The sequence below is a fragment of the Mirounga angustirostris genome, unplaced genomic scaffold (genome assembly GCF_029215605.1).
Source record: "Mirounga angustirostris isolate CCGP_5_RB_7025 unplaced genomic scaffold, mMirAng1.0.hap1 SCAF_13, whole genome shotgun sequence".
Taxonomy (NCBI): domain Eukaryota; kingdom Metazoa; phylum Chordata; class Mammalia; order Carnivora; family Phocidae; genus Mirounga; species Mirounga angustirostris.
The window spans coordinates 41,415,739-41,441,620 of record NW_026991721.1 but is presented as its reverse complement, the minus strand read 5'-3'; the positions used below and the strand labels follow the sequence as shown (position 1 = coordinate 41,441,620).

General features: G+C 45.4%; 1 protein-coding gene across 2 annotated transcripts in view; it reads left to right on the top strand.

Annotated features, from left to right (window-relative positions):
• INSC (INSC spindle orientation adaptor protein) overlaps positions 1-25,882 on the top strand; it is a 151,101-nt gene that overhangs the window by 69,286 nt on the left and 55,933 nt on the right. For both annotated transcript variants that reach the window (XM_064576796.1, XM_045894076.3), the window contains exons 3-5: positions 13,542-13,887; positions 15,085-15,137; positions 16,306-16,429. In XM_064576796.1, coding sequence (XP_064432866.1) covers positions 13,542-13,887; positions 15,085-15,137; positions 16,306-16,429 — 523 coding nt within the window. The remainder of the gene's footprint in view (positions 1-13,541; positions 13,888-15,084; positions 15,138-16,305; positions 16,430-25,882) is intronic.

The following is a 25,882-nucleotide window of genomic DNA, read 5'->3' as shown; positions in this document are numbered from 1 at the left end:
CCCCAGGCCTAGTCTCCTCTCTGGGAAAGCTGGGGGCGTCCTTGATGGACCTCTCTGTAAGGCCTGGGCCCCCCATCTGCTGTGGCCTTGTGTATCCCGCTTGTCATCATGCCTCGCCCTAGAACCAAGCAAAATGAGACCTAGCTCTTCCCTGCGTGGGTTTTCTATCTCACCCAGACCAGACACCCAGGAGCCAGCCTTGCTCCTTTCCCTCCTTCACTCTCACATCCTCTCCTCTCCTTCCCAGACCAGCCACTTCCTCTCCTGTGTTACTGCCAAGCTCAGGCTTCCATCCTCTCTCTGCTTTATGCCCACCAGCTCCAGGTAGGTCAGCCTTCGGTCTTGTAGTTAACCTTGCTCTGGTCCAGTTTCTGCTAACTCTCTGCACAATGAGGTCACTGCCCTGCTCTACAGTGTTTTCAGTGGCTCTAAATTGTCTTTAAGATTAAGTCCAAATTCCTAATCAAGTCCGGTCTTTGATCACCTGTCTTCTATCTCTCCCTTTAGGCCCTTCCTGGCCACGGGGGCAGAGACACACCCATGCTTGAGTCCAGTGAAACTCCTTGGCCTATTTCTATTTTTATGCCTCTAGGCTTTTCCACGTTTGTGCGGAGGTCTTTTTGCCCTTGTCATCCTGGCCAACTCCTCTTCTCTAAGAACCAGGGCAAATGTCATTTCCTTTGTGTACATATTCCCAGGCCAAGTCAGGCCCTCTGTCTCCTGTGGTCCTCGGCCGTCGTGCTCACAGCTTCTTGACGGCTTCGTGCTGACCGTGTGGTGTTTAGTTGATAAGAGCAGAGACGCAGACTGGGTCTGAGTAATGGCTCTACCACTTAACTCACCATGTGACCTCTTCTGATAGAAGTCTCCCCATCTGTAAATGGGGGCAATAATAGTTTTCTCTTTCACATTGCAGGGGCGGGCGGTGGATAAAAAAGATAATGCATAGAGAAGGCTTACAACATTGCCGGGCTCATTGCACGTTAGCTGCTGTCGGAATTACCACTAGAGTGGATTCCTGGTGCTTTCTTGCCTGTTCGGGGTCTAAGCTGAGCTCTGTGAGTGCTGGAATTTTCTCCTGGTTACTTTTGTCCTCAGCTCCTAGGACAGGCTGGTGAGCAGGTACGCAGAAAGCACTAGGACATCAGGGCTCTAGGCCTGGCCCCAGGACACACCAGCTGTGGGATTTGATGGGACAGGCAACTTCTGGCCTCTGCCCGTAGGGGCCCTTTTGGAGGGCAGCTCCACACGTGGACCCCCAAGATGAAGGATCTTTGGTCCTCAGAGTCTGCCCACTACTGGGGATAGAGAACCTTGGTCAGAGCCTGAGGCTTGGAGGTGGAGCGAGGGTGTGGTGGAGGCAATGGGGTCCTAGTGGTGGGGACTGGACACTGTTGAATCTACAGAGTTTTGCCCATAGTGTAGACTGGCTCTTGGAAAACCCTCTAGTGGTGATTTGTCTACTGTCAACTGCATTTTCCAGAACTATGCAGAGGTACCAGGATGGCAACTGACATATTCGATCTGTGAATTCTCCTAAACGTTCCACTTTGGCAAATGAAAAGACTCTCCTTAAAGGAAGGAGAACAGAATGGGAAAGACAAAGCTAAACCCTTTTTAGTCTACACATCAGGTCCTGTGGGAGAGCTGTGAAGGTTGAGGGCAGGCTAACGCTGAACTTGTGTGTGTGCGAATGCATTTATAATTTTTACCTGACAGTGCTAAACATGCCATTTGGACAGGGCCCGACCTTTCCTAAAGCCTGGAGTAGCGCTTAAGCACGTGGGGTCTAGAGTGTGATGGGCTGGGTTCAGAGTCAGACTCTGCCCCTTACCAGCGGGGGATGTCGGATAGTTCACTTTCCCTCTCCAAGCTTCGGTTTCTTTAACTGTAAACATAAGACAATGAGAATGTCCTCCTCGTAGGGTCATTATGAGAAACAAATAAGATAATACCCACAAAGCCATCCACAGGAGAGTTGGCACAAAGCCCAGCCTTCATAAAGGTTGGCAGTCGTGGTTCAGGGTTTTATCTTGCTTCTCACTCCGAGCCAGTGAGGCCGCACTACAGTTTTGGTTATTATTATTCCCACTGGATTCCTAGTTCAGTTCCATCAACATACACCGAGCATCCTCAATGTACCAGGTCCTGTGTTAGGGTGCCACGTAGGGACCTTGTGACAGACATGAGCCCTGCCCCTAGAGTCCAGTGGATGAAGCAGATGTGAACCCAGTAGTGAAGCAATCAAGGCTGGCGTCACAATGGGGGAACGACGGAGTGCTACAGACCTGTGGGACACGTGGGACATAAGCTCCCCTCGGAGTCAGAGCAACCTACTTCGGCAGAGACACGTAGGCAAGACTTCGGGGGTGTATGGGCATCGGCAAGGTGAAGAGGAGATGGGGAGAGAGGGGCCAGCCTGTGCAGAGGCTAGGGGGGCTAGAAGTCACGGCCGAGGGACTGAGAGAACTCCACGTGGCTGGGACAGAGGTTGGGAAGGAGGGGGAAGGCAGGTCAGGGGACCTTGACTCCAGGGAGGCAAGTGTTGTGAGCATGAGCGCGCGGCTGTGAAGAGGCGGAGGTGGGAAGGGGGCCCGGGGGATGGTGTGTCATCAGGTGTTTTTGCTGTCAGTACCATCATCCCGGCTCTCCTACGTACGCTGGCAATGCTGAGACACACATGGAGCCTTTTAAGAGGTTAAAAATGAGTCATTCCTGAGTTAATGAAAGGCCAGGGAAGGTTAATTGGCACCCCCTTCTTCCTCGGGCACATCTAAGCTGCCTGAGTTTGACAGAGTTAACAAGATAGGCTCTGAGTCATCAGAGAGTGGGCAGTTGTCCAATGAGCATACCGGCTTATTGGATTGGAAATAGTTACCTGGAGCCAAATTCATGTTCCCTGGCTTTCTGAAACAACAGCGCACTCCACTGGGGTCCTGGACAGACTGGGGGGGTGGGTGGTGAGGACATGGGCTTTGGAGTTAGCAGACCTAGAGTGACATTTAGGCTCTGCCATTGACCTCTCTGAGCCTCAGTTTTCCCTCCTCTGTAAAATGGGGATACTAAAGAGTGTTTCTGTGAATCCAAGACAGGGATCGTATGTGCAAGCACTTGATGCATGCTTGGCTCGAGCAAGGTACTCAAAGTTTTCTTTATAGCATGTTTGGAACTATGCTAGGTTTTTTTAAGTTGATTTTTTAGAGTGGTCAGCTCTCTTCCCTGCCTTCAGACCCTCCTATAGAAAGCCACAACCTGGAGAAATGGATGGGGCAAAGTGACTTAGTGGCATTATCCATGCCCCCTTCGCTAATTATTCCTAGTTATTAGCCTCAGGGTATATTGGCGGGCCTCATTTCCCCTAACCCATACTCCTGGAAATATCTGGAAATACCCGAAATGTAGGGATTAACTCTCTCTTACCATGTTATACCAGACAGTTTAATGAACAGAAAATGCTAGGGGACACATATATCAAAGTGCGTAGGGTGAATAGTGGAAGTGGGGGTTTCTGGAAGACAATCTGAAAACTCTTTCCCGTACTATAGCATGGAGCAGAGGGTCTGCCCCAGAGATGGCTGAGAACACAGAGATCACACAGGGAAAGAGACCAACCCCAGCATAATAAGTGGGTGCAAGAGCCATTTTGCAGAGTCCACTGTAGGAGAGAAAGCCTCCTTCCTGGTTCCGGCATTGCCCACATGGGTCAGTTGCAAGCTAGGAACAGGACTTCTGTGAGCTGCCCAACACCACATGCCATGAAGGCTCTCCACTGGCAACGTGAACTTGGAGCAGTTAGGGATGGAGAGTTGCAAAGACCTAGTGCACGGAAAGGCCCCATGCCAATGCAGCTCAGTGTGGGATTCAGGGTGGATCAGAAGCAGGGCAATGAAAACATTGGAAGATTTGAACAAGATCAGAGAAGCAACATTTCCTCTAGCCCCAAGTAGCTGGGGCCTCACCAGGGCCTTAGTGAAGAGGGGTTAGAAGTTAATACCCTAACCACACTGTAAATTATTTATAGCTTGTTGCGTAAATAATTGTGCTTAAATTAACTGTTTAGTAAACAGTTTACAATTCATTGCATAGCGAGGTTAAGTCACACTAAATGAATCAATGTGTTGTTTTTACAAAGCCCCTAGTGAGACAGCCTTCCAGGTTGGGTTGTAGAGAGGCGTAGGAGCTAGGCGGACCCAGCTGACATCTGGTGACAAGATTCCTCCGATGCTTGGGAGGAATGCTCCTCTTTATGCAGGGGAAACCTGGAGTGCTCACAGTGGCTCCCACGACCCCTTGTGATCTAGCCTAGATCAGAGCTCACGTCCAACTCATTGTTCCCTTGCTCCAGCCACGTTGATCTCCCTACCCTTTCTCAAATAAATCAGGCATACTCCCAAGGAGGGCCTTTGCACACTCTGGTCCCTCTGCCTGGATTACTCAGTACCCTCAACGTGCTCAATACTCCCACCACCCAGAAGCTTTTGCCCAGGACTCTCTCAGCGAGCCTGACCATTCGTTGAAAATGGCAGTTACTTCCCTGCCTCCTGCAGGAACAATCTCATCCATACATACTCTAACTCAGAGAGAAATGGTCTGCTTTTAACATATTCTGTTCTTTTTCATTCATTATATTTATTATTATTATATTTACTGCCCCCTGCCCTAGGGGGAGAGGCAGAGATGTTTGTTTTGCTCACCAGTGTATCCCAAGCAGCTAGAACAGTCCTCGCACATAGTGGGCACCAAGGACTGAATGAGCATTCAGGGTGGGATTTATGTGAGTGTGTGGGCCATACACCCTGCGTGGATGCTGGGAGTGCCTGGATGTTTCTGGAATGAAGTGCTGCGTGAGGACAGTCCAGAGAGAGGGACTGGACTCCAAGGAAGAAATGGGCCCACTGGGCTCAACATGCCTCATACTGAGCTGTCTTCTGAACTTGTTTCTCCTGTCTGTCCTCTGCTCAAGTGAAAAATCGGGGGCTCATCTTTGTCCCTTTTCATTCGTCATCTGTGTGAATCAGTGTCCAGTATCCAAGATCTCGAATGACTGTCCTCCAACATGCTGGTGCTGAGGTCACTTCCTGCTCACCTCATACTCGAAAGTCATTTTGGCTGAATATAAGGTCTTTGGCTCACATTTTATTTCTCTATTAAAAAAAAGTCACTCTACTTTTTTTTCTAGTATAAAGTGTTGCCCTCACACACACAAAAAAACCAAACTGATGATAGCATTATTTTTTTTGTTCCTTACAAGTAACAAAGGATTTCCTGTCTTTCTTTTTAAAAGTCCAGTAATCTTACTAGAATATGTGTATGTTTGCTTTCATGTACAGAGTATGCCTTTTCAGTATATAGTTGAAACAATATTTTTTTTCCAGGAACATTCTCCCAGCTCATAGCTTTTCACATGTATTTTGTTGCTGTGTTTTGGGTTCCTCCCTAGGGAACTCTCTCTCTCTGTTTTTTAAGTAGGCTCTGCACCCAGCATGGGGCCCAAGACAGAACTTGAACTCATGACCCTGAGACCAAGACCTGAGCTGAAATCAGGAGTTGGATGCCCAACCGATTGAGCCACCCAGGCACCCCTCTCGGGAACTCTTATTGTATGTTATGTTTGATCTTCTTTGCCCATCGTCAGTCTTTGTCACTTTCTCACAAATCTATTTTTATCTCTTTCTTCATTTTTAAAAAAATTTAAAACATTTTTTTCTTTTTTGCATTTGATTTTCTTAAGGCATTATCCCACGTTTTCTTCTTGTTTAATCTTGTTTCAAAGATGACATTTTCTTATTTAAGATATCTCCTTTCTGAGGTTTTGTGTTTCTCTTTCACATCTTACATCATTTTTAAAAATTTTAAATTCATTTTGAACTAGTACATTACATTTCCTTCTGTTTTGTGAGACTATTTTCCTGGTATTTTCTCATTGTAGGGATATTATTTATTTTATTTATTCTCTTTTTAAAATGATTATGCATGGGATGAGACTTCAGTAATTTTTTGTGTTGCTTATTTTTACGTGAAATTAGTTTTCATGAACTTTTAGAGGGAGGCGGGGTGCAGGGAGGCTGTTCTCAATCCATATAGCTCCAGCTTTGTTTTTTTTTTTAAAGATTTTATTTATTTGACAGAGAGAGACACAGCGAGAGAGGGAACACAAGCAGGGGGAGCGGGAGAGGGAGAAGCAGGCTTCCCGCTGAGCAGGGAGCCCGATGCGGGGCTCGATCCCAGGACCCTGGGATCATGACCTGAGCCGAAGGCAGACACTTAACGACTGAGCCACCCAGGCGCCCCTCCAGCTTTGTTTTTGTGTAAGGTTTAAAGTTGGGTGATCTGCTTTCTGAGAGTTCCAACTCCGCTACCACCCCTTCCATGGATCGCTCACCTTTGTCTCTGAGGTCCCGGTCCTGCTCAATTCTGATTTTGCTCCCAGAAATTTCTTCTCCATATGGCACTTTGTTATAACAGAGAAGAGATTCCTGCTGGGTCAGTTTTGAGAATTCTTGGTAGATGCCTGGCACTCACCTGATATTGGAGAGGCAAATCCCCTTCTAGTTCAGCGACTATTCTTGAATGGTCATGCTATGTTTTCCAATAAATACCCAGTGACTATGGGGGCGGGGCTCTCCTCTCTCATATTCATCAGACACCACCCCACTGCTTCCTCCTTCCTCTTGGACAGATGACTCCTAGCAGGTCTTGTAGCTGTGACTGGTCAATCCCCACCTGCTTGTATTTCGAGGTTTGTGGGGATATTTTATTATCTAGTTTTGTTGTAAATTTTATCCATAGGGTTTTGGCTTTGTTATCTTTGTTGTTTGTCAGTTTCTCATGTGGGGATTTAGAAAGATTTAAAAACTGCTGTCCTGATGGCCATCTTCCCAGAATTTTCCTTATTTCTCTACTCTGAAGTAATTAAATTCTGATGAAACAGCTGCTTTAGTTGAAACTTCTCTAATAACAATTAACATGTATAATACTTCCTGTCAGGCATTATTCTAAGCAAGTAATATACATATTTGCATATATGCATATGTATGTATATGTAGATAGTCACTTTACTTAATAATCACAAAAAGCCTAGGGGCTGGGTACTATTATCATTTCCTTTCTACCAATGAGGGAACTGAAGCACAGAGAGATTGAGTAACTTGCCCAAAATTATGCAGATAGCAAGTTGCAGATGTGGGATTTAATCCAGGCAATCCAGCTCCCGAGCTTACGCTCTGATGGGAACAGTGATACCCCACAGAAGCCACATGATGCTTAGAAGACGCAGTGGCATGCTTGGCTCTGATGGTGGCATGATGGTTCCCAGAAGACACAGCAGTAAGAGAAGAAGTGGTGACTGTGAGCAGCTTGAGATATTTAGTGGAGTCAGACAGCATGAGAACCCTCGGAAGGAAAGGTAGCCATGCTGGGTGGGCCTGGCAGGACCTGACAGCCAGGGTAATACCCAGTGTAGGGGTGCTAAAGGAAGAAAAGATGACAGATTTGGGGGGAGAATCTCCAGTTGACCTTTGAACCACCCACCCCCAACACAGTGGAAAATCCACATGTCACCTTTGACTCCTCCAAAACTTAACTATTAATAGCTTACTATTGACCAGAAGCCTTACTGATACCATAAAGTCAACTAACACATCATTTGTATATTACATATATCCTATACTGTATTCTTACCATAAGGTAAACTAGAGAAAAGAAAACGTTCCTAAGAAAATCATAAGGAAGAGAAAATACGTTTACAGTACTGCACTGTAAAAAATCCATATGTAAGTGGACCCGTGCAGTCCAAACCTGGGTTGTTCAAGGGTCAACTGTATATGAGATGAACTCTGGAGACTCCTGGAAATGCTTGAGATGTGTGGTGCATGGTGTTGGGATGAGAATGAGGTTGGGTTACATTTATTTATGTCTGTCTCTCCTCTTAGATGGTGTGAGTGTCCTGAGGGCAGGGACCAGCACAAAGCCTGGCACATGCCTAACATCAGTAGTGCTTCAGTGAATCAGGTCAACCAGGGATTGTCTGAGAGGCACTGCTTAATGTTTTAAGGCTTACTGAACTGGGTGAGGATATTTTGTGTTTGTTGCTGGTGTCCTATGGGGACAGGCACTTCCCGTGAGAGCTAAGATCTCCCTTTAGCCAGCCCCCTCCCCCAGGGCTTGAGTATCTATATCCACACCTTACCATTTGCCTGGAAGTTCTGAGAATTGGGACAGTGGTTGCGAAGGACCCAAGCTTTAGGCAACCAGAGCGCTGCTTAGTGGAGTACAGGAATGTTTGAAAAATGACTTGTACAAAAGGTTTCTCTGAGTCTGCTGACATCTGCTCACGTAGTTCTATTTACTATGTAAGTTTTTATTATGCTGGCTTTTGTGGAATGTAGTTGCTTACCCAACTCTTAAACTCGTACCACATTGCAGGGAGCTCATCTACACTTTGTCTGACGTGCCAGCCAAAGCTGGTATGCACGTCTCCTGAAACGTAGTTCAGTACAGAGGATTGCGTGAGTTCAAGGGCTTCCTATGTGTCAGGCCAGAGCACTCATGCTCATCTTGTAACACCCCTACAAGTCCAGAAAATATTTCCAGCTGGTGTGGCAAGGCTTACAATCCATGTTTCCCAGGCAGTTTCTGGTTTACTTGATCGCTTAAATATTTACTGATCCCTACCATGTGTTAGGCCTTGTGCTGAGTGCTGGTGATGCTGAGAGAGGTCAATGCCGGCCTTTGAGGATACCTCAAAGTTGGTGGAAGAGAGAGACAGGTGGAGAAACTGTAGAGTGTGGTCAGTAGGTAGATAGTCTTTGGAATCAGGTTGTCTGCAGGGAGCTCTGACTCTCTTAAGTCATATAAGTCTTCTGCACCTTTGTATTTTCATCTGTAGAATGGAGACAAGGAAAGTGTGCACTTAATCAGGATATTGTGAGCATAAAATAATGCATGATAATGATACAATCCTTGGGGTACTAGAAGGGTCCAATAAATATTAATTATTATTCCTGGTGGGTTTTGTCTACTTTCCCTTTTCCTCTGTTTTCAGAATTGCTTTTCATTCAGTTCTCTATTTTTTTAAATGCTAAACACAATTATATTATAGTCTCAATGGTTTAGTTGTAATTTGGGCACACTGGGTAAAATCAGGCTGGGTGGGAGGTATATACATTCCTTGAGCAGCCAACCCATCTTCCCCTCCACGCTGGTGGGTCAGAACCTCTTGATGTCCTCCTGGCCCTATTGGAGTTGGCCCTGGACCTAAGGGGGTCTGCACCTGCTTGATGGGGCCTGAGGCCTAGGCACTGAATGAGGTTAAGAGGAGGCAGGGATCTATGTGCTTACTAATCTGCTCACTTTATTCTTCTTAGTATGTTTGTTTGCTCCTTGGAGGAGAAAGAGGAGGTATTTGTTTAAACAATCTCTAGAAATAGAAGTTATTTTAAGCTTATTCTTAAAGAAAACCAGATTCTGCTTTCTCCGAAGGCGCCTCTGTCTGTCCTCGCCTCTGCGGCTATTCCCCTGGAAGGCGACTCCTGCCACTGGGCAGCCAGGAGTGGGTTTGGCCTGAAAGCAGTGAATGCATCTCTGGGGCCCGGGATCCTGGCCCACCCTGTACCCCAGAGCTTTAGGCAGAGCCAGTGGCTCACAGCTTCCCTTCTGCCTCCTGTTGCTCATAAGCAGCCCCAGAACTCTTTGCTTGGGAAAATTGTCCTTCCTGTCTCCCTGTGTTAAGGCTGTCTCATCTTGCTCTCTGCTTCTTGACGTCTTTTTTTTGAAGGGTTGTTAGAGCAGGAAGCAGCAAAGCAAAGAGGTTAAGAAGTTAAGAGTAGACTCTGGAGTGAGAGAGACCAAAGTTTCAATGTGAGTGCAAATACTTTCTACCTGGGTGATTTTTACCTCTCTCACCCTGGCTTCCTTATCTGTAAAATGGGAATAATAATACTACTAACTCAGACACTTGTCTTGAGGAGTAAATTAAATAATTCCCGTAAAGCACTTAGCACAGGGCTCAACATGTGGCATGTGCTCAGAAACTTCTAGCCATTATGATGGTAATTATTGTAGGTGCTGAAGCATTCCATGGGGGAAGGACAGCAAAGAGAAGTAACATTTTTGAGCATTTCTTTATGCCATGCAATGTCCTAAGTCCCTCACATTCACCATTTAATGTAATTCTTTCATCTATCTGGTATGGAAGGTTCTATTATAATCTTGATTTTACAGATAAAGAAATTGAGGCTCAGAGAGGTTAAGAAACTTACTGAAGAGACTAATGTATGTTGTTAAGAAAGTCAGGATACAGGTTATCCTGGTTGGGGAGTGACCAGAAGGGGGCGCAAGGGAGACTACCAGGATGCTGATAATGTTTCTTTTTTAAAGATTTTATTTATTTATTTATTTGAGAGAAAGAGAGAGAGAGAAACAGCATGAGAGGGGAGAGGGTCAGAGGGAGAAGCAGGCTCCCCGCTGAGCCAGGAGCCCGATGTGGGACTCGATCCCACAACTCCGGGATCATGACCCGAGCCGAAGGCAGTCGCTTAACCAACTGAGCCACCCAGGTGCCCCCTGATAATGTTTCTTACCTGGTTCCTGGATACGTGAGTGTGTCGACCTTATGAAAATTTGTCAAACTGCAGCTTGATATTATAATTTATTCACCTTTATGTGCATATGTTTTTCAATAAAAATTTCAGAAAAAGGGAAAAAAAAGCAGCAGTAGCTTGCCTTCAGCCACACAGATTATAAGTAGCAGAGCCAGCTCTTTATGCTCCTGCATGCTAATGTATAAGCCTTGCTGGCCTGGGCCTGTGGAAGCTTTTCTTATGCTCAAGGCCCTTCCTTCCACAGTAGGCTGTTCCAGCCCCAGGGAGCTCTGGTTCAAAGCCTGTTCAGGCAACTAAGGAGGGAGCAGGATCATTATGAGGCATCTGAGGGCCTGACTCTGCCCGAGGGAGCCTCCCTGATGCAGGTCCAGGAGGCCTGCCTGGGATCAGCCATTGGTGGGCTCCAGAGCAGATCATGGGGCCAACTGGAAGACAAAGCCAACCTAGGCTTGCCATGTTCCTTTCCCCTGAGAAAACAACTTTCATCCCCTAGCCCAACCGGGGACTCCCTTTCCTTCTACTTCCAGGTTCTCTGAGGAAGCCTCCACTCCTGGCTCCTTAGCTAGGTTCCTCCTACCTGTCTGCTGGAGCTTGGATTGCTCCAGTGGACAGCTCCAGTGGATGGTACATTCTCTAGGTCTTCCTCCCGTGAGGCTCATGACACAAAACCAGAGAGACAGCCAGTTTCAGCCTGGGCTCCTGTTTCAGGAAAAGCAATGGAAATGCAATTCTTCCTGGGGGGGGGAATGGAGTAAGGAACCCTCAGGCCTGTCAGCTGGATTCTACCTTTCTCCCTGGAACCTCATTTCTTTAAAGAAACGTTCAAATTTTAAAATAGTTTTAGATTTACAGAAATTTGCAAAGATAGTACAGAGTGCTCTTGTAGGCCCCCCACATACCCAGTTACCTTGATTGTTAGCATCTTCCGTGAGCATGGTACATTTGTTACAACTGAGGAACCATTATTAGTCTGTTACTAGTAACTAAACTCCGGACTTCATTTGGCTTTTACTAGTTTTCCATGAAGGTTCTTTTCTGCTTCAGGATTCTACCCAGGAGATCCTGTTATAGTTAGTCATCACATCTCCTTTGTCTCCTTTGGTCTCTGATAATTTCTCAGTGTTACCTTGTTGGCGATGATGCTGGCAGTTTTGAGGAGTACTGATTAGGTATTCTGTAGATTGTCCCTCCGCCGGTCCCTGAGGCCTTTCCTATGATGAGACTAAGGTTATATGTTTGGGAGAAGAAAGCCCTCCTCATCAGATCCTATCAGAAGTACGGTACATGCTGTCAATGTGGCTGATGAGCAGTGAGGTTCATTTTTGATCACTTGAGTAGGATGGGGTTATGTCAGGTTTCTCCACTGCAAAGTTACTTTTCCTCCGTCCCCTTTCTATACTCTTTACTTTGGGATTGAGTCATTAAATGCAGCCCACGCTCAAGGCCCACCCCAGCTGTTCTTAGTCATCGAGTTTATCTGATGCAAGGCTTATAAGCACACACAATCATCGGACGATTTGCGCAGGTAGAGATACACCAGCTCCAAGCCAGACATCCAGACACTGGCATACTGATAATACAGACAGACACCTAAATGAGTTCATATCTGCAAACACAGACACTCGCAGGCCCAAATAACGCAGTTACTAGAGAAATCAATAGTTTTGTCATTCCATTTCTCTTAGCGGCCAAGTGATAAATCAACTAGGATTTTAATTAACACAGCTTCTGAAATCCCACTTTCTTTCTAGTTCTTAAAGGTCTTAAAGGACAAGAATGGAGTGTGCCTCTGTGTGAGCTGGGGGTGGCTGGGGCGGCAAAATGGCGAGTCTGACATCTAATCAGGCCTCCCGGGAAGGGCTCAGGGGCAATTTGGTGGCACTGATCCCCTTTGGCTCCTTTTGTGGCCTTTCCATGGCCCTTTCCGTTCCAGGCCTAAAGAAGGGGGTGTGAGTGGGTCCCGCCCAAGGGGTCCAGAGCTCTTCCCCACCCAGCACCACAGGCTTCCTCTGTGCCGAGTGCTGGTTCTCAGGCGCCGTGATTTAGCAGCCTTGCAAGTCCTGTGTTTGGGAGGAGGGAACAGCCGAGACCCAGGCCGCCACACCAAGAGGCAGCAATGTAACTTGCCTCTGCTATTGACAGAAGAAGGAGGAAGGATCCTAGAAGGAAAAAAACAGCTGTCCACTGCAGTGTTCTCAGAGTAAATGAGTCAGTGAGCGAGTGACTAGTTCATTTCCTGCTTCTTAGAAGCCCTTAGGTCAGTTTGCTTCAGCTCTCTGTCTCTAGAACATGATGATCAGATGTTCTTCCATCTTCTCTACCCCCTTTCTAATCATGTTTGTCTTGGGCCACTCTTTGTGAAAGCACTATTTTAAAAAGTTTCACACACGGGGTGCCTGGGTGGCTCAGTTGGTTAAGCGACTGCCTTCAGCTCAGGTCATGATCCTGGAGTCCCGGGATCGAGTCCCGCATCGGGCTCCCTGCTCGGCAGGGAGTCTGCTTCTCCCTCTGACCCTCTTCCCTCTCATGCTCTCTGTCTCTCATTCTCTCTGTCTCAGATAAATAAATGAAATCTTAATAAATAAATAAATAAAAAGTTTCACACTCTGACCACATAGCGGTGCCATAGCTCCTAACGACATAACCAGTATTTGATATCGAGGCTATTTCTGTGTTCTTCTTCTTGTAAGTGTAGTCTGCTAATGTGCCAGACTTCATGGCCTGCTGTTTGTCTGGTCATCTGCTTCCAAAACTTCTGTGCCTCAGTCTTATTATCTGTGAGCTGGAGTTAATGGGAGATCAGAGGGTTAAGGTAAGTGAGCGCAAGAGACAGTGATGAGCATATGGTAGGTGCTTCGCAAACATCAGATGGCCCGAAATGGAAACCTTTGGAAATTGTGGTGTGTTGACAGCCATTGTGATGCTGTTCCCCGGCTGCAGGCTGCACCTGATGCAGGTGGACTCGGTCCAGCGCTGGATGGAGGACCTGAAGCTCATGACCGAATGTGAGTGCATGTGCGTCTTGCAGGCAAAACCCATCAGCCTGGAGGAAGATGCACAGAGTGATGTCATCCTGGCTGGTGGCCCTGGCCCCGGAGACCCCCTGCAGCTGCTTCTCAAGAGGGGCTGGGTCATTAGCACTGAGCTGCGCAGGATCGGGCAGAAGCTCGCCCAGGACCGCTGGGCACGCGTCCATAGCATGAGTGTGCGTCTCACCTGCCATGCCCGCTCCATGGTCAGCGAGTACAGCACTGGCAGCAGGAGCTCCTCACAGGAGATGGGCCAGGTCAGCTGCCCCGGGATGGACATGGGTGGGCACTCGGAAGGGGGATGCCTTCTAGAAGCGTGGGTCCAAAGTGTGTGGAGGTTGAACTTTTCCTGCCCCAGCGCCTTCCTCCACTTCCAAAAAGCAGGGAAGATAGTAAGGACCTTTACTGAGTACCTACCATGTCCTAGGCTTCGAGCTAGGTGTTTTCACACACCCATCTCATTTAACCTGCACTAGATGCGAAGCAGACAGAACCACTACGAGAGGCTGTACGGTGGGGCAGTGCACCCACTTTAATGCCAGACTGTCTGGGATCAAATGTCAGCTCTGCTGTGTGACCTTGGCAAGTTACTTACCTTCTCTGTGCCCCAGTTCCATCACTCTGATGAGTATAATAATAGTGCCTTTTTCATAGATCTGTTGTGAGGACTACCACGTTATTACATGTAAAACATTAAAAACAGTTGCTGAGGGTGCCTGGGTGGCTCAGTTGGTTAAGCGACTGCCTTCGGCTCAGGTCATGATCCTGGAGTCCCGGGATCGAGTCCCACATCAGGCTCCCTGCTCAGCGGGGAGCCTGCTTCTCCCTCTGACCCTCTTCCCTCTTGTGCTGTCTCTCATTCTCTCTCTCAAGTAAATAAATAAAATCTTTAAAAAAAAAATAAAAGCAGTTGCTGAACAAATATTAGCTAGTGTGATGTCCTCACTGTATTGATGAGGAAACAGAAACTCGGAGAGCCTAAGTAACTTGCCCAAAGTTATACAGTGAATTCAGTCTAAGTCTTTCTGATTCCGAAGCCCATGATTTGAAATCTTCTTTTCCAAGCCCATAGTGAAGCACTGAAAATCCCCTTGTCATTGTGTTTCTTTCTTTTGGCATTCACTTCCCAGCTTACTGCTTTACCATTTTCCTTGCTCCACTTTGGAGACAGTAAATTTCTGTTCATCCTTTGCAGCCCAGCCCAAATGCCCCTTCCTCTCGGAAGCTCCTCAGATCCCCAGCATAACTAAGTGCTTGGTTTTCTTTTTTGAGCTCCCAAAGAAGCTGACGATGCTGTCTTGCCATCCATACAACACTGTGTTATGGTTGATGTGCCTGTTTCCAAAATCAGATGATTGGATTCTTCATCTTTATATCCCAGAGGGCGCCACACAAAAGTCAGTCCTCAGCCAATGCTTGTTGAATTGAATAAACTTTTTCTGTTTTTTCTACAGATTGAGAAACTGCTAATGGAGAAATGCTCAGAGCTCTCAGCGATCACAGAGAGGTAAATCTGGATGCTGGGTGAGACTGGACAGCCTGTCCTCAGGCAGGGGAAGGGGCTGGTATCTTCTTCCAGAGGGAGAGAGCGAGTGGGGAGGCCTGGTGGTGCTCTAGGACTTTCCTTTTGCTGACTTTTATCAGCAACCTGGAAAGACTCCCTTGGGATTTTCTGCCCCATTTTTAGGCCCTAGAAAGAAAGTGAAAGAGAAGAAGCCCACACATAGGAAAAAAGAGGATTATTGAGGGTTAATAAAAAAGAAAAGGTTTCCTGTAGCTTTGGGAAGCACCCCCCTCCCCCGATCCCTAAAGTCAAGGCAAGGTGAAAGCAGACACTCACACCCGACACAGACACATAGACAAGGATTTCACAGACACAGTTGCCCCTACATAGATATATAAACACACACTCATATATTCACAGAGATACACTCACACTCTCTTCTCTGTATCTCACACACGTAAACATACATATGTTTACACTTAGACACATACAGACACTCAGCCTCACATGTATTCACACCCAGGTGGATGTTAACACTCTCCCTTACTCTTTCTAGCCCCCATGCCCTGTAAGAGAAACATGGGACTTGGCACCCCCTAGGACCCCCATGGGGTCTTTGGTCTTTGGCCTTCCAGTGGAACATTCTCAGGCCCTAGGGGTAAATTTAAACCTGACCCACCCCCTGTTTTTCCTACCTGGGGAGAAAATTTTTAAGGCTCCTTTCTGTAGACAGCCATTGTAAACAGCCATTTCTTCAAGGGTCATTACTATTCCCATACATCTTGCATGTGAGTACCAGCCTACCTAGCAACAGCAGCACCCCCCTCCCCCCACCCCAGCCCCGCAGCTCCCACACCCCATCCCTAGACCCTGGTGCAATGACGGCGGATTCTCTCATCTAGAAGCCCAGAGGTATGGATTGGACCACTTTCTTTCGGACTTTCTTCCTAGTGACCTGGACTTTTAGCTCCCATTTTGGCCAGCACTTCTCTGGCCAAGGATGAGCTGGTTATGGAATATTCCATCTCTGACTCCCCTGGAGCCGATGACGTCTCCCTAGGCTCCTCGCACACCCGCAGGCCTGCGGCAGGCCCAAATCTGGCCCCTGCAATGGCTCTGGGCTGAATACCTGCTCGTCCCCGTGGCCCATGCCATGATTTTTTTTCCCCAGGTGCCTCCAGGTTGAGAATGAGCATGTCCTGAAGTCGATGAAGGCCTGTGTGAGTGAGACCTTGAGCACGCTGGGCCAGCACTTCGGCCAGCTGCTGGAGCTGGCCCTGACCCGGGAGGTGCAGGTTGGTGTGGGCTGGGCTGCCAACAGGGGCACTTGCGTGGACTCCTGGGGTGGGGGTGGGGCAGAGGCACGCGGCCAGGCTGGGGGAAGCTCTGATGTGCCTTTCTCGGGGGACACCCTCCTCAGGCTACCAAAATGAACCCTAGCACCTAGCAAACAGGATTGTTAGAGCTCGAGGCTTGCCGAGTTAGCCCAGATCTGCATTTTCCAGATGTGAGAACTGGAGCCGAGAGAGGGAAGAGACTTACCTAAGGTCACACAGCGAGGCCGTGGCAGAAGCTGGCATTTCCCAACTGTACTTTCAGCATTGTCCCTGACACCTTAAATCTCTGTAGTTATTGTCCATAGTACACACAATGGATCCGTATTGTCCTGAAAGACTTGAGACAGCTGTGGGGAACAAGCCAATTCCAGAAATCCGGCAATAGAAAAGAATCTAGAAAGGTCATATAGTCCAGCCCCCGCCTCTAAGCAGGCTTGTGCCTGATTCTAGAAAGAACGAGGGCTTTAGAACCAGATAGATCTACTTTCAAACTATGGCTCACTGTGAGACCTTGAGCAAGTGCCTTAACATCTCAAAGGCCTCATTTTCTTCATCTACAAAGTGAAAACCTTCCCCAGAAGAAAAGTGAGAGGATTAAGCAAACAACATAGTGTGGGTTAAATATATGTTATTTCCCTCCGTTGCCTTTTCCTATTTTAAGAGCCTCCCAGAAAAGCAGATTCCATAAGGTTTTCATTATGAAAGGTATTTACATGTTATTTATAGTTACAGAAATATTGTGTTACATTTTTGCCATTCTTTTCCCACCACCAAATAAAAGCCTTCCACGAATAGCAATTCCCTTCCCCTATCAGCTTCTCTCCAGACTCAGCCTTTCCAGGGAGCCCAGAGTTTTCCTTTTTTCTCCTTCCTGTGTGTCTGGCTCATTCTAGCTTTTCTGACCTGGCTCACCTGCTGGTCAGTGCAGCTGGCCCCACGCTTTCTCACCCTGCACACCCCCCCGCCCCCGGAGATCTGCAAGAGGCCGCTCTGTCCCAGGAGCCTGGGATGAGGGGAAGGAAGGGCCAAGGGCTGGGCTGCTGGGGCTGGCCTTGGAGTTGATGTGCAGATGCTGACTGACGCGTGCAGGGTGGGTGGTGGCTCAAGCTGGGGCTGGTGTCCCAGACTGAGCTCTCGAGTCCCAGAGGGTCCCTGTGGAACATGGGGCTGAAGTGGATGGAAAAGCCAAGGGAGTGAAGAGCAGGGGTATTGAAGATAGTCATGAGAGGAAGGGGAGACTGGAGGTGTTTTTGAGCAGGGGTACACGTGCCAACTGATGCTTTTTATGCGACTTTTGCGCCCTTTTGCCTGGAAGTATCAGGTTCAGTGAAAAGGGCTAAACTTGAAAAGTAATGTTGGATTATAAACAGAAGCCAGCGGGTTTGGAAGTAGTCAATCTACCAGGAGGCAATGGGGTAGGGTGTCGTTTCCATGGTCTGGGTCAGAACCCTGGGGAAAGCTCCCTGGGCTCTGCCTGGAGCCTGCCTGGACCTTATGGGCTATGTAGCTGGTTTCTTGGGGTTGCTGGGCCCATTTCTGGTTTTTCCCTCATCCTGATCTTATTCACAGTGGAATTCCTGATCTGGTCCTTCTGCTTGCCTGGCTAAATCCTGCCCATCCCGGGTCTGACCACCTGGGTCATTTGATGCTTGCCTGGGAGCTGAGCTGGATCAGCTGCTCCTTTCTTAGAATTTGGCCCCCCTCCCTGGGTGGCTCAGTCAAAGCCTCTGCCTTTGGCTCAGGTCATGATCCCAGGGTCCTGGGATCAAGTCCTGAATCAGGCTCCTTGCTCAGCAGGGAGGCTGCTTCTCCCTCTGCCAGCAGCTCTCCCTGCTTGTGCTCTCTCTCTCTGACAATAAATAAATAAAATCTTAAAAAAAATTTGGCCTCCCGTTGGCCTCCCTCTCCTTGTCTGCCCTGCATATTCCTTAGCTTCCCGATAAGCCCTCTTTCCTCCCAGCTTGCACCGTTGTGTCTGCTATGCCCTCCTATTGTTTGGGCTCCCTGTGCTCATAATACTTTTTGGCTGATCTTTAGTTGTTGTTGTTGTTTTTAAACATATATTAGGATGTTTCCAGACAAATGGCAGTGACATAAGGAGATACATTGGCTGAAGGCAAGGTGATCTGTGTTCAGCGTTGTAAGCATGTGTTTCTTAAACTGGTGACCTTGTACGTTCTATAGGATGTTAATAATTATATGAGGATCCCATATTTGAGGTATCCTGACATAAAGGGACTTAAGCCTATGTCCTTGCATCGGAATTTTCCCTATGATATGCTCTTCTGCATTGAGAGTCTTCTAAAAGGTCTTCACACATTCATAGTATTTCTCGTCTGATCTGTAGCTTCCATAGACAGGGATTTGGGTTTGTTTTGTTCATGGGTATATATATCTAGTGACCAGGATAGTACCTCTCCTACAGTAGGCACTCAATAAAGACTTATTAATGAATGAATATTAAGCAATATGTTCCAAACTTACAGAGTTACAGCAAATCTTTTTTATTCTTAAAGCACCTGATCACTTATTCTGGGATGCTGGCCTTTCAGGAAATGCAATTTGGTCAAAACTTTTTTTGCACTCAGGAGGCTCTTGAGCAGAGGAAGAGTGCTCTTGCCACCTCCCCACCCCTATCCCCACCACACACAAAAATAATCCATGATAGAACAATGCTTACGATGAGGGCAGCGACAATCTAGTGCTACCCTGCACTGCTGTGCTCCATCTTGGAATGTCATGTCCAGTTCTAGACCCCAGATGCATCACTGGCAATGGCTGTACTCCGAGGAGGCTCCTGAAAGGGTGAGGAGAGGCTGAAGATCAAGGTCTATGGGCAATAGGTGGAGGAGCAGAGGATGTTTCGTCCAAGGATGGACACTCTGCCACCTCCAGCATTCTGTGTTTGGGGACCCTGAAGGGAAGAAGGAGCTCAGGCCAGCAGCCAAATCTAGAGGACATTCTATGGGTTAGGGCTAACAACAGGGCTGCCCTGCAGGGGGCCATGTTCAGAAGTCCCCGTCCCTGAGCTGGCCAAGCCAGGCCCAGAGGACATTGGCAGGAGATGAGTGAGTTGCAAGGTCTCTTCCAGTCTTGGTAGTATGGCATTCTATGGACATGGGAGTGGTGGGGTAGGGGACTGAGCGTGGAGTTTGAATGCATATCAGGGTTCATATCCCACCAGTTCTACTTACTGGATATGCAGACTTGGGCCAGTTACTTCCTGTCCTCACCTCTGCAGTGGGTTGTCATTAGGATTAAGTGAGACAACCCATGAGTAACTGGTGGCACTCTTCTAACTGTGTCAGCTGCTTTCTTCACTCGAGACTTGCTCTGCCTTAAGAGAAGCTCACAGCACGCTTTGCTAAAAGAGCCCCCTGGTCACCTAATGAATCATGTATTAAGATAATTTAACTACTTGGTGGGTATGGAAAAATTTAAAGTTTAAATGTCAGGAGCCACCAATAGGAAATTAATGAACATTGATGATTAATCTATCTGGGAATAAAGGATTAGCTATGTGGGAGGTAAGAGAAGACTTAACTTAGAAAAATTGATTTACTCAAAAATGACTTCTAGGGGACTCTCTATTGAATAAATTGGCTCTCTCCTGTACCTTGAGTCCTTGACTCAGCTTCATGTGGGTAGGTGTTATATTAATTTATCCTTTTATTCCATCTATTACTTCTGATTTTAGTTTCAAATAGCATCTTTAGTCTAATAAAACTGATTAGGGAATGCATCTTTGGCTCTGTGGCTAAATGAACTAGTTAAAACTTTATCTCACAGCTAAATTTCCCCTTCCTGTCCTAGGCACAGCTGGTCAGCCTCAGGCCTCACCTGAGGGACAAGCACCTATCTTGTGACAGAGCTCAGACCAGAGGGACGCTTCCTAAGAGAAGAGAGACAGGTGCTAAGCTGAACATACTCGTTCCTTCCTTCCAAACTCACAAACTCATCCCTACCTTCTCGGTAGGGTGACATAGAAAGGTAGGGAGTGAAGTTAGCAGAGGTGTGTTGCTGAAATCCCTACTAGAGAACAGGAGTAGTGGGGACCAAGTAGTGCCCCTTAGTAGTTGACCATTCCTGTCCTAAAATGTCTTATTGGCCTTATCCATTGGGCTGTGGTGTGGCTGGAGTGTGGCTGAGCCCCTCAGGGGAGGAGGTCAGTCGCCAGTGGGGAAGATATTTCCCACCTTCGTGAAGCCATTCCTCCAAATAACAACCCCTACCTCTTTGTAGATCCTTGTGGAATCACAGTAGGAAATTTAGACTCTGCTCCCAGAAGGCTTGAAAATGACTCATGATATTACATCCATTAAGTTGGCTCTAAGGACGTTTTGTAACTAAAGCTCAAAATTTGCTTTCCGGTCCTATTTCCCACTCTCAGATTTTGCTCAGCTATGTTGTCCAATATAAGTAATCAGAGGCTGCAATGCAACTAACTTGTAACATAAAGATAATCTGTGCTTGCCAGATGAGAAATAGAAAGATGTCCAAAATTTAGAAATAGTGTGTCTCATTGTAAAGTTCTTGGAGAGAAAATAAGGTCAAAGAAAAAAAAAAAAAAAGCAAAAACCCTGCATCCCTTTACCTGTAGGAATAATTCAAAGTCCCAAATACTTAACATTAATATAATTCTCTTCCATTTTCTTATTGTGCTCATCTTAGCCAGAAGGGTCTCATCACAGTGTGTGTGTGGTCATGTTTTCTTGGGAAGCTGTAGTCAGGGCTGTCTCTCCAGCAGTGGGAGGGGTTCCTTCCAGGCTCAATTTGTACTGGTCTTTCCCAACCATGCTTGAACTAGTTAGTACCTTGGATACACAATAGTATCACAGCACTACTCCTGCACTCACAGAGAGTTAAAACAGACCAATCCTCAGCCCCTAAGGCAGGAATTCCAGGCAACATTTCATGCTAGGACTTTATCTTAGAGTTGCCAACGGCCTTAACACATCCTCACCTGCAGTGGAGCAACAGAGGGTTGGGAACAGGCACCACCTTGATGGCATCTGTGGTAGGAGATCAGTTTATTTCAGTTGTCCATCATCCACAAGGCTTTGTGGAAATTCATTCACTGGGGAAAAGCATCCACCATAGGTTAACTGCGGCACCATGTTTACTACATATGGGAGAAAAATGTCTCCTTCTTCACAGAAGGGCATTTGATATGTTTACTTCTTCCTGCAAAGTCAGGCATTTATAATCTCTTCCCAATGACTTGCTTGGTTTGCATACTTTCCCATCCAGCATTTTCAACATTTCTTAATTTCTAGCTCCCCTCTAAACACTTTGTTTCTGCCACCCCAGGCTGCATTGATTTGGGCTTCTTGAAGTACCTTTGGCTAGAAGTCTTCAGACCACTTCAAAGGCATCGCATTCTCCAGGTTCCCAAAGATTTTCTAGAAGAAATGCAAGCATATATACTTTTAAGGAAATCTATCTCCAGATCTTCAATTTTTGTTTTTTTTCCCAAAATGATCCTCCCAATAATACACAGTTTCTAACATCCCTTCTATTACTTTCCAAAAGAAGGACGTACTCCCACCCATCCCAAATCTTAGAGCGCATTGCCCTGCTGTGTAAAACCTTGGAGTGGCAGTAGGATTGGGGAGATCAAAGAAGAAGTCTTCATTCCTGAACCATAAACCCATAGGCCTCCATGAATTATTTCTGTGCTTTTTCTTACATATTTCTGTTGAGAAAGGCATTAGAAATTGTGTTTTGCCCAGTGTGGAGATATATGGTAGAATGGTAGCGTGTGTGTATAAGAGGGGTGGTTTTGAAAGTTTTCAATTTATCGTTTCCCTTCTATCTCTATTTACTCCCAGATTGTGCAAGGCTCTTGAGTGCCTACTTCTTGTTAGACAAAGCAAAGAGAGAACTGGTTGGACACATCAAGTACTCAAAATGGCTTTTGGGGGCACAAATTTAAATGCAAGCAATTCCTTTCAACTATATCTCATACTCAACCCTAGGATATGTCATTCATTGGGAAGGAAAACATCTTTGAAGAGCCAAAGATTCTAAAGGTTAATGATATCGATTCTTTTAAATGCTGTAATACTTTCGAGAATGACTAAGTTTTTCAAGATATATTGGATAAAATCCACAGATGCAAGTTTTACATGATTTTTTTTCAGATATGGTACACATTACTTAAGAAAGCAGTTAAAGCTTATTTTGTCAACATTATTTTGTGAAATATTTATACTAATTTCTACTTCTTGTTAGCAAAAGATAAAATTAATTGCTAGCAGCTGGACTAATTAGATTTAAGCAGTAAATACCTTTTTCCTTCTTTAAATATGTAGGAAAGTTTGATCATTTGAGCTACTAAAATAATCAAATGATTTCTAATATTTATTTTTTTATTTATTTCAGAGAGAGAGAAAATGCACACACACAAGTGGGAAGAGGGTCAGAGGGAGAGAAAATCTTTTTTTTTTTTTTAAGATTTTATTTATTTATTCATGAGAGACAGAGAGAGAGAGAGAGAGAGAAGAAGGCTCCCAAGGAGCAGGGAGCCCAAGGCGGGACTCGATCCCAGGACCCTGGGATCATGACCTGAGCCAAAGGCAGATGCTAACCATCTGAGCCACCCAGGCGCCTGGGAGAGAGAATTTAAGCAGGCTCCATGTCCAGCATGGAGCCCGACATGGGGCTCGATCCCACAACCCTGAGATCATGATCTGAGCTGAAACCAAGAGTCAGATGCTTAACCTACTGAGCCACCCAGGTGCCCCAATTTCTAATATTTTTATTCTGAAATTTTAATTATTCCTAAAATGAACACCAAATTTCAATACATATACCCACCTATTTACTGAAAAAATACAATGCCTTTTTATTACATTCCTAGATTTATAAGTAATTTACAATGTTAGCTACATATTGCCTTGCATTATTAAAAGTTTAATAAATTGTTTTATCTTGGCTTTATAATATATACAAATAAACCAAATTTTATTTCAGCTCTACATTATTTTAATATTAACAGTTTTTAGCATTTTCCCTTGGAGAATGATTTCTATAATTATTTGTCAGTGTTGTTTTAGCATTTCTTGAAACATATCTAAACACTTTGTAATTAAAAATGAAGTCAGTTCTATATTGAGAAAAAGTTGTCTTGGCTGATTGGCTTGGCTGAAAGAACTGTCTGCCAATTAGGTTATAGGGTGGGCGTTTTCCATAAATTAAATAAGCAAAAGCTGTAACTTCAAAGTTTTGATAAAACATATTTGAAACAAACACAAATATTTTATTAAAAATTGTATTGGCAATGAAAGTAATAATATTTTGATTTTCCTAATCCTTTCTGAATAATTTGGATAACCCAAGGTGCTCCAACTGAAAGAGCAATGGGTATAATTAATAATTATTTGAAAAGTCTTGGTAAAGTACTTTTGGAATTCTTCCCAGAAATTGAGATAGTGAATGAACAACTCTAATGATTGGGTAACAAATGCTTTTGCAAGTCAAGTGGTTTCCAATTCTTTGCTTTTACCAATTTAGAGGAGTTATCAACTGGCAGATCATTAAAAATGGTGTTTGATGATGGCTCACCATGTGATTGCATAACTCAGAATGTGCTCAAAGGGCTGAGCAACTTGGCTATATAAACTCTTCCCATTCCTCTCTATGGATTTATGGGAACAAGATTTTTCAGGGTTTACATCTAAAAATATAGCATTAAGTCAATATTCAATCATGTATACATTAATTAATGAGAAAGCCTAAAAAGGATACAAAGCCCCATTTATCTCATTAAGACATATATTTATAACATTTTAATTTTTATAATTTGTAATTATTAATCAAAATTTGTAATTTATGTTGTTTTGACCAATTGTACTGATAATAATTGTAACAGTAACTCAACCAAGAAGAGAGTATTTTTTAAAGATTTTATTTATTTATTTATTTATTTTGAGTGCAAACAGGGGGAGGGGCAGATGGAGAGGGAGAGAGAGAATCTCAAGCAGACTCTGCTCTGAGTGCCAAGCCTTACGCGGGGCTCGATGTGGTTCTCGATCCGATGACTCTTGAGATCATGACCTAAGCCGAAACCAAGAGTTGGATGCTCAACTGACTGAGCCACCCAGGCGCCCCAAGAAGAGAGTATTTTTAAGCACTTAGAGCCTGATAGTCACAGGAAATAAAATGAAATTTCAAATGTCAGTGATAAATAAGACAAGGGTGGTCCATAAAACACTTTGAAACTTAAATGTATTACATTAAGATAAAATTCTGAGGAGGGATTGGATTGGGAACACTAAGGATGAAAAGAAAAGATGCAAAATGCTCACAATGTTAAAAAAAAAGATTATTCATACATTTTTAAGGGGATGATGAGGGCATCAAGTTGTTTTGGTATTTAAATTCCACTGAACGCATCTAAAACAGTGATGTAATGGTCTTATTTTATGTCGATATCTACAATCTGCTGGAAATTATATCCTTTCCAACTTTGTTCTTGAAACTTATGATGAAAAATTTTACCTGTCAAATTAAAAATGTGCGGGGTGAGGGTGGTGCGTCTGGGTGGCTGGCTCAGTCATTAAGCGTCTGCCTTTGGCTCAGGTTATGATCCCAGGGTCCTGGGATCGAGTCCCACATCGGGCTCCCTGCTCAGCAAGAAGCCTGCTTCTCCCTCTCCCACTCCCCCTGCTTGTGTTCCCTCTCTCGCTGTCTGTCTCTCTGTCAAATGAAATCTTTAAAAAAAACGTGCAAGGGGTCATATGTTTTTTAAAATTCCTTTAGGGCTAAATAAGAAAATAAAAAACTGCATTAGGATACACAGACACTCTAGTTCTAAATCATGAAAGCTATTGTCCCCGCCTCTTTCCGGAGAATTGCTTAGGCCTTAAGACCTCTGTCTTCTAGGGAGGGTTTCCTGTGATGCTCCTGGAGTCTGGACCTTTTTAGCCTTGTGAGGACAAGCCCTTCTGCCATGTGCTTCTCAGAACACAGTCTGTCCATACGTTTTGAGTATGTTAACCTTGAGTAGCATTTCTTTCTGCTACATCTTTTTTATTTTGCATTAATGAACTATGCTTCCAGGATTCTCTTTCCTTCTGTTAATCCCCGCCTTCTTTCAGGGAGACTCTGCTGAATTTCTGACAGTTTACCCTGCTTCTCCTGTTGGTCTCTTTCCTTATCTGACTCATAGAATGAGCACTAATTGCTGGATTTGAGCTTTACCACCTTGACTTCTCCTTCCTTTCTGACACATTCTTTTGTTTAAAAAAAACCAAAACTCTTCTAGATGTTGGAATTTGCCTTATTGAGAGACATGAAATCAATTAAGTTCTGTGTTTGCCCCAAACCTCCAATTCTAAGAGATCTTATCAACATTTGCCTCCCTAAATTGGATATTCCAATCCAGGAGATATTTTCCCATCAGAACAA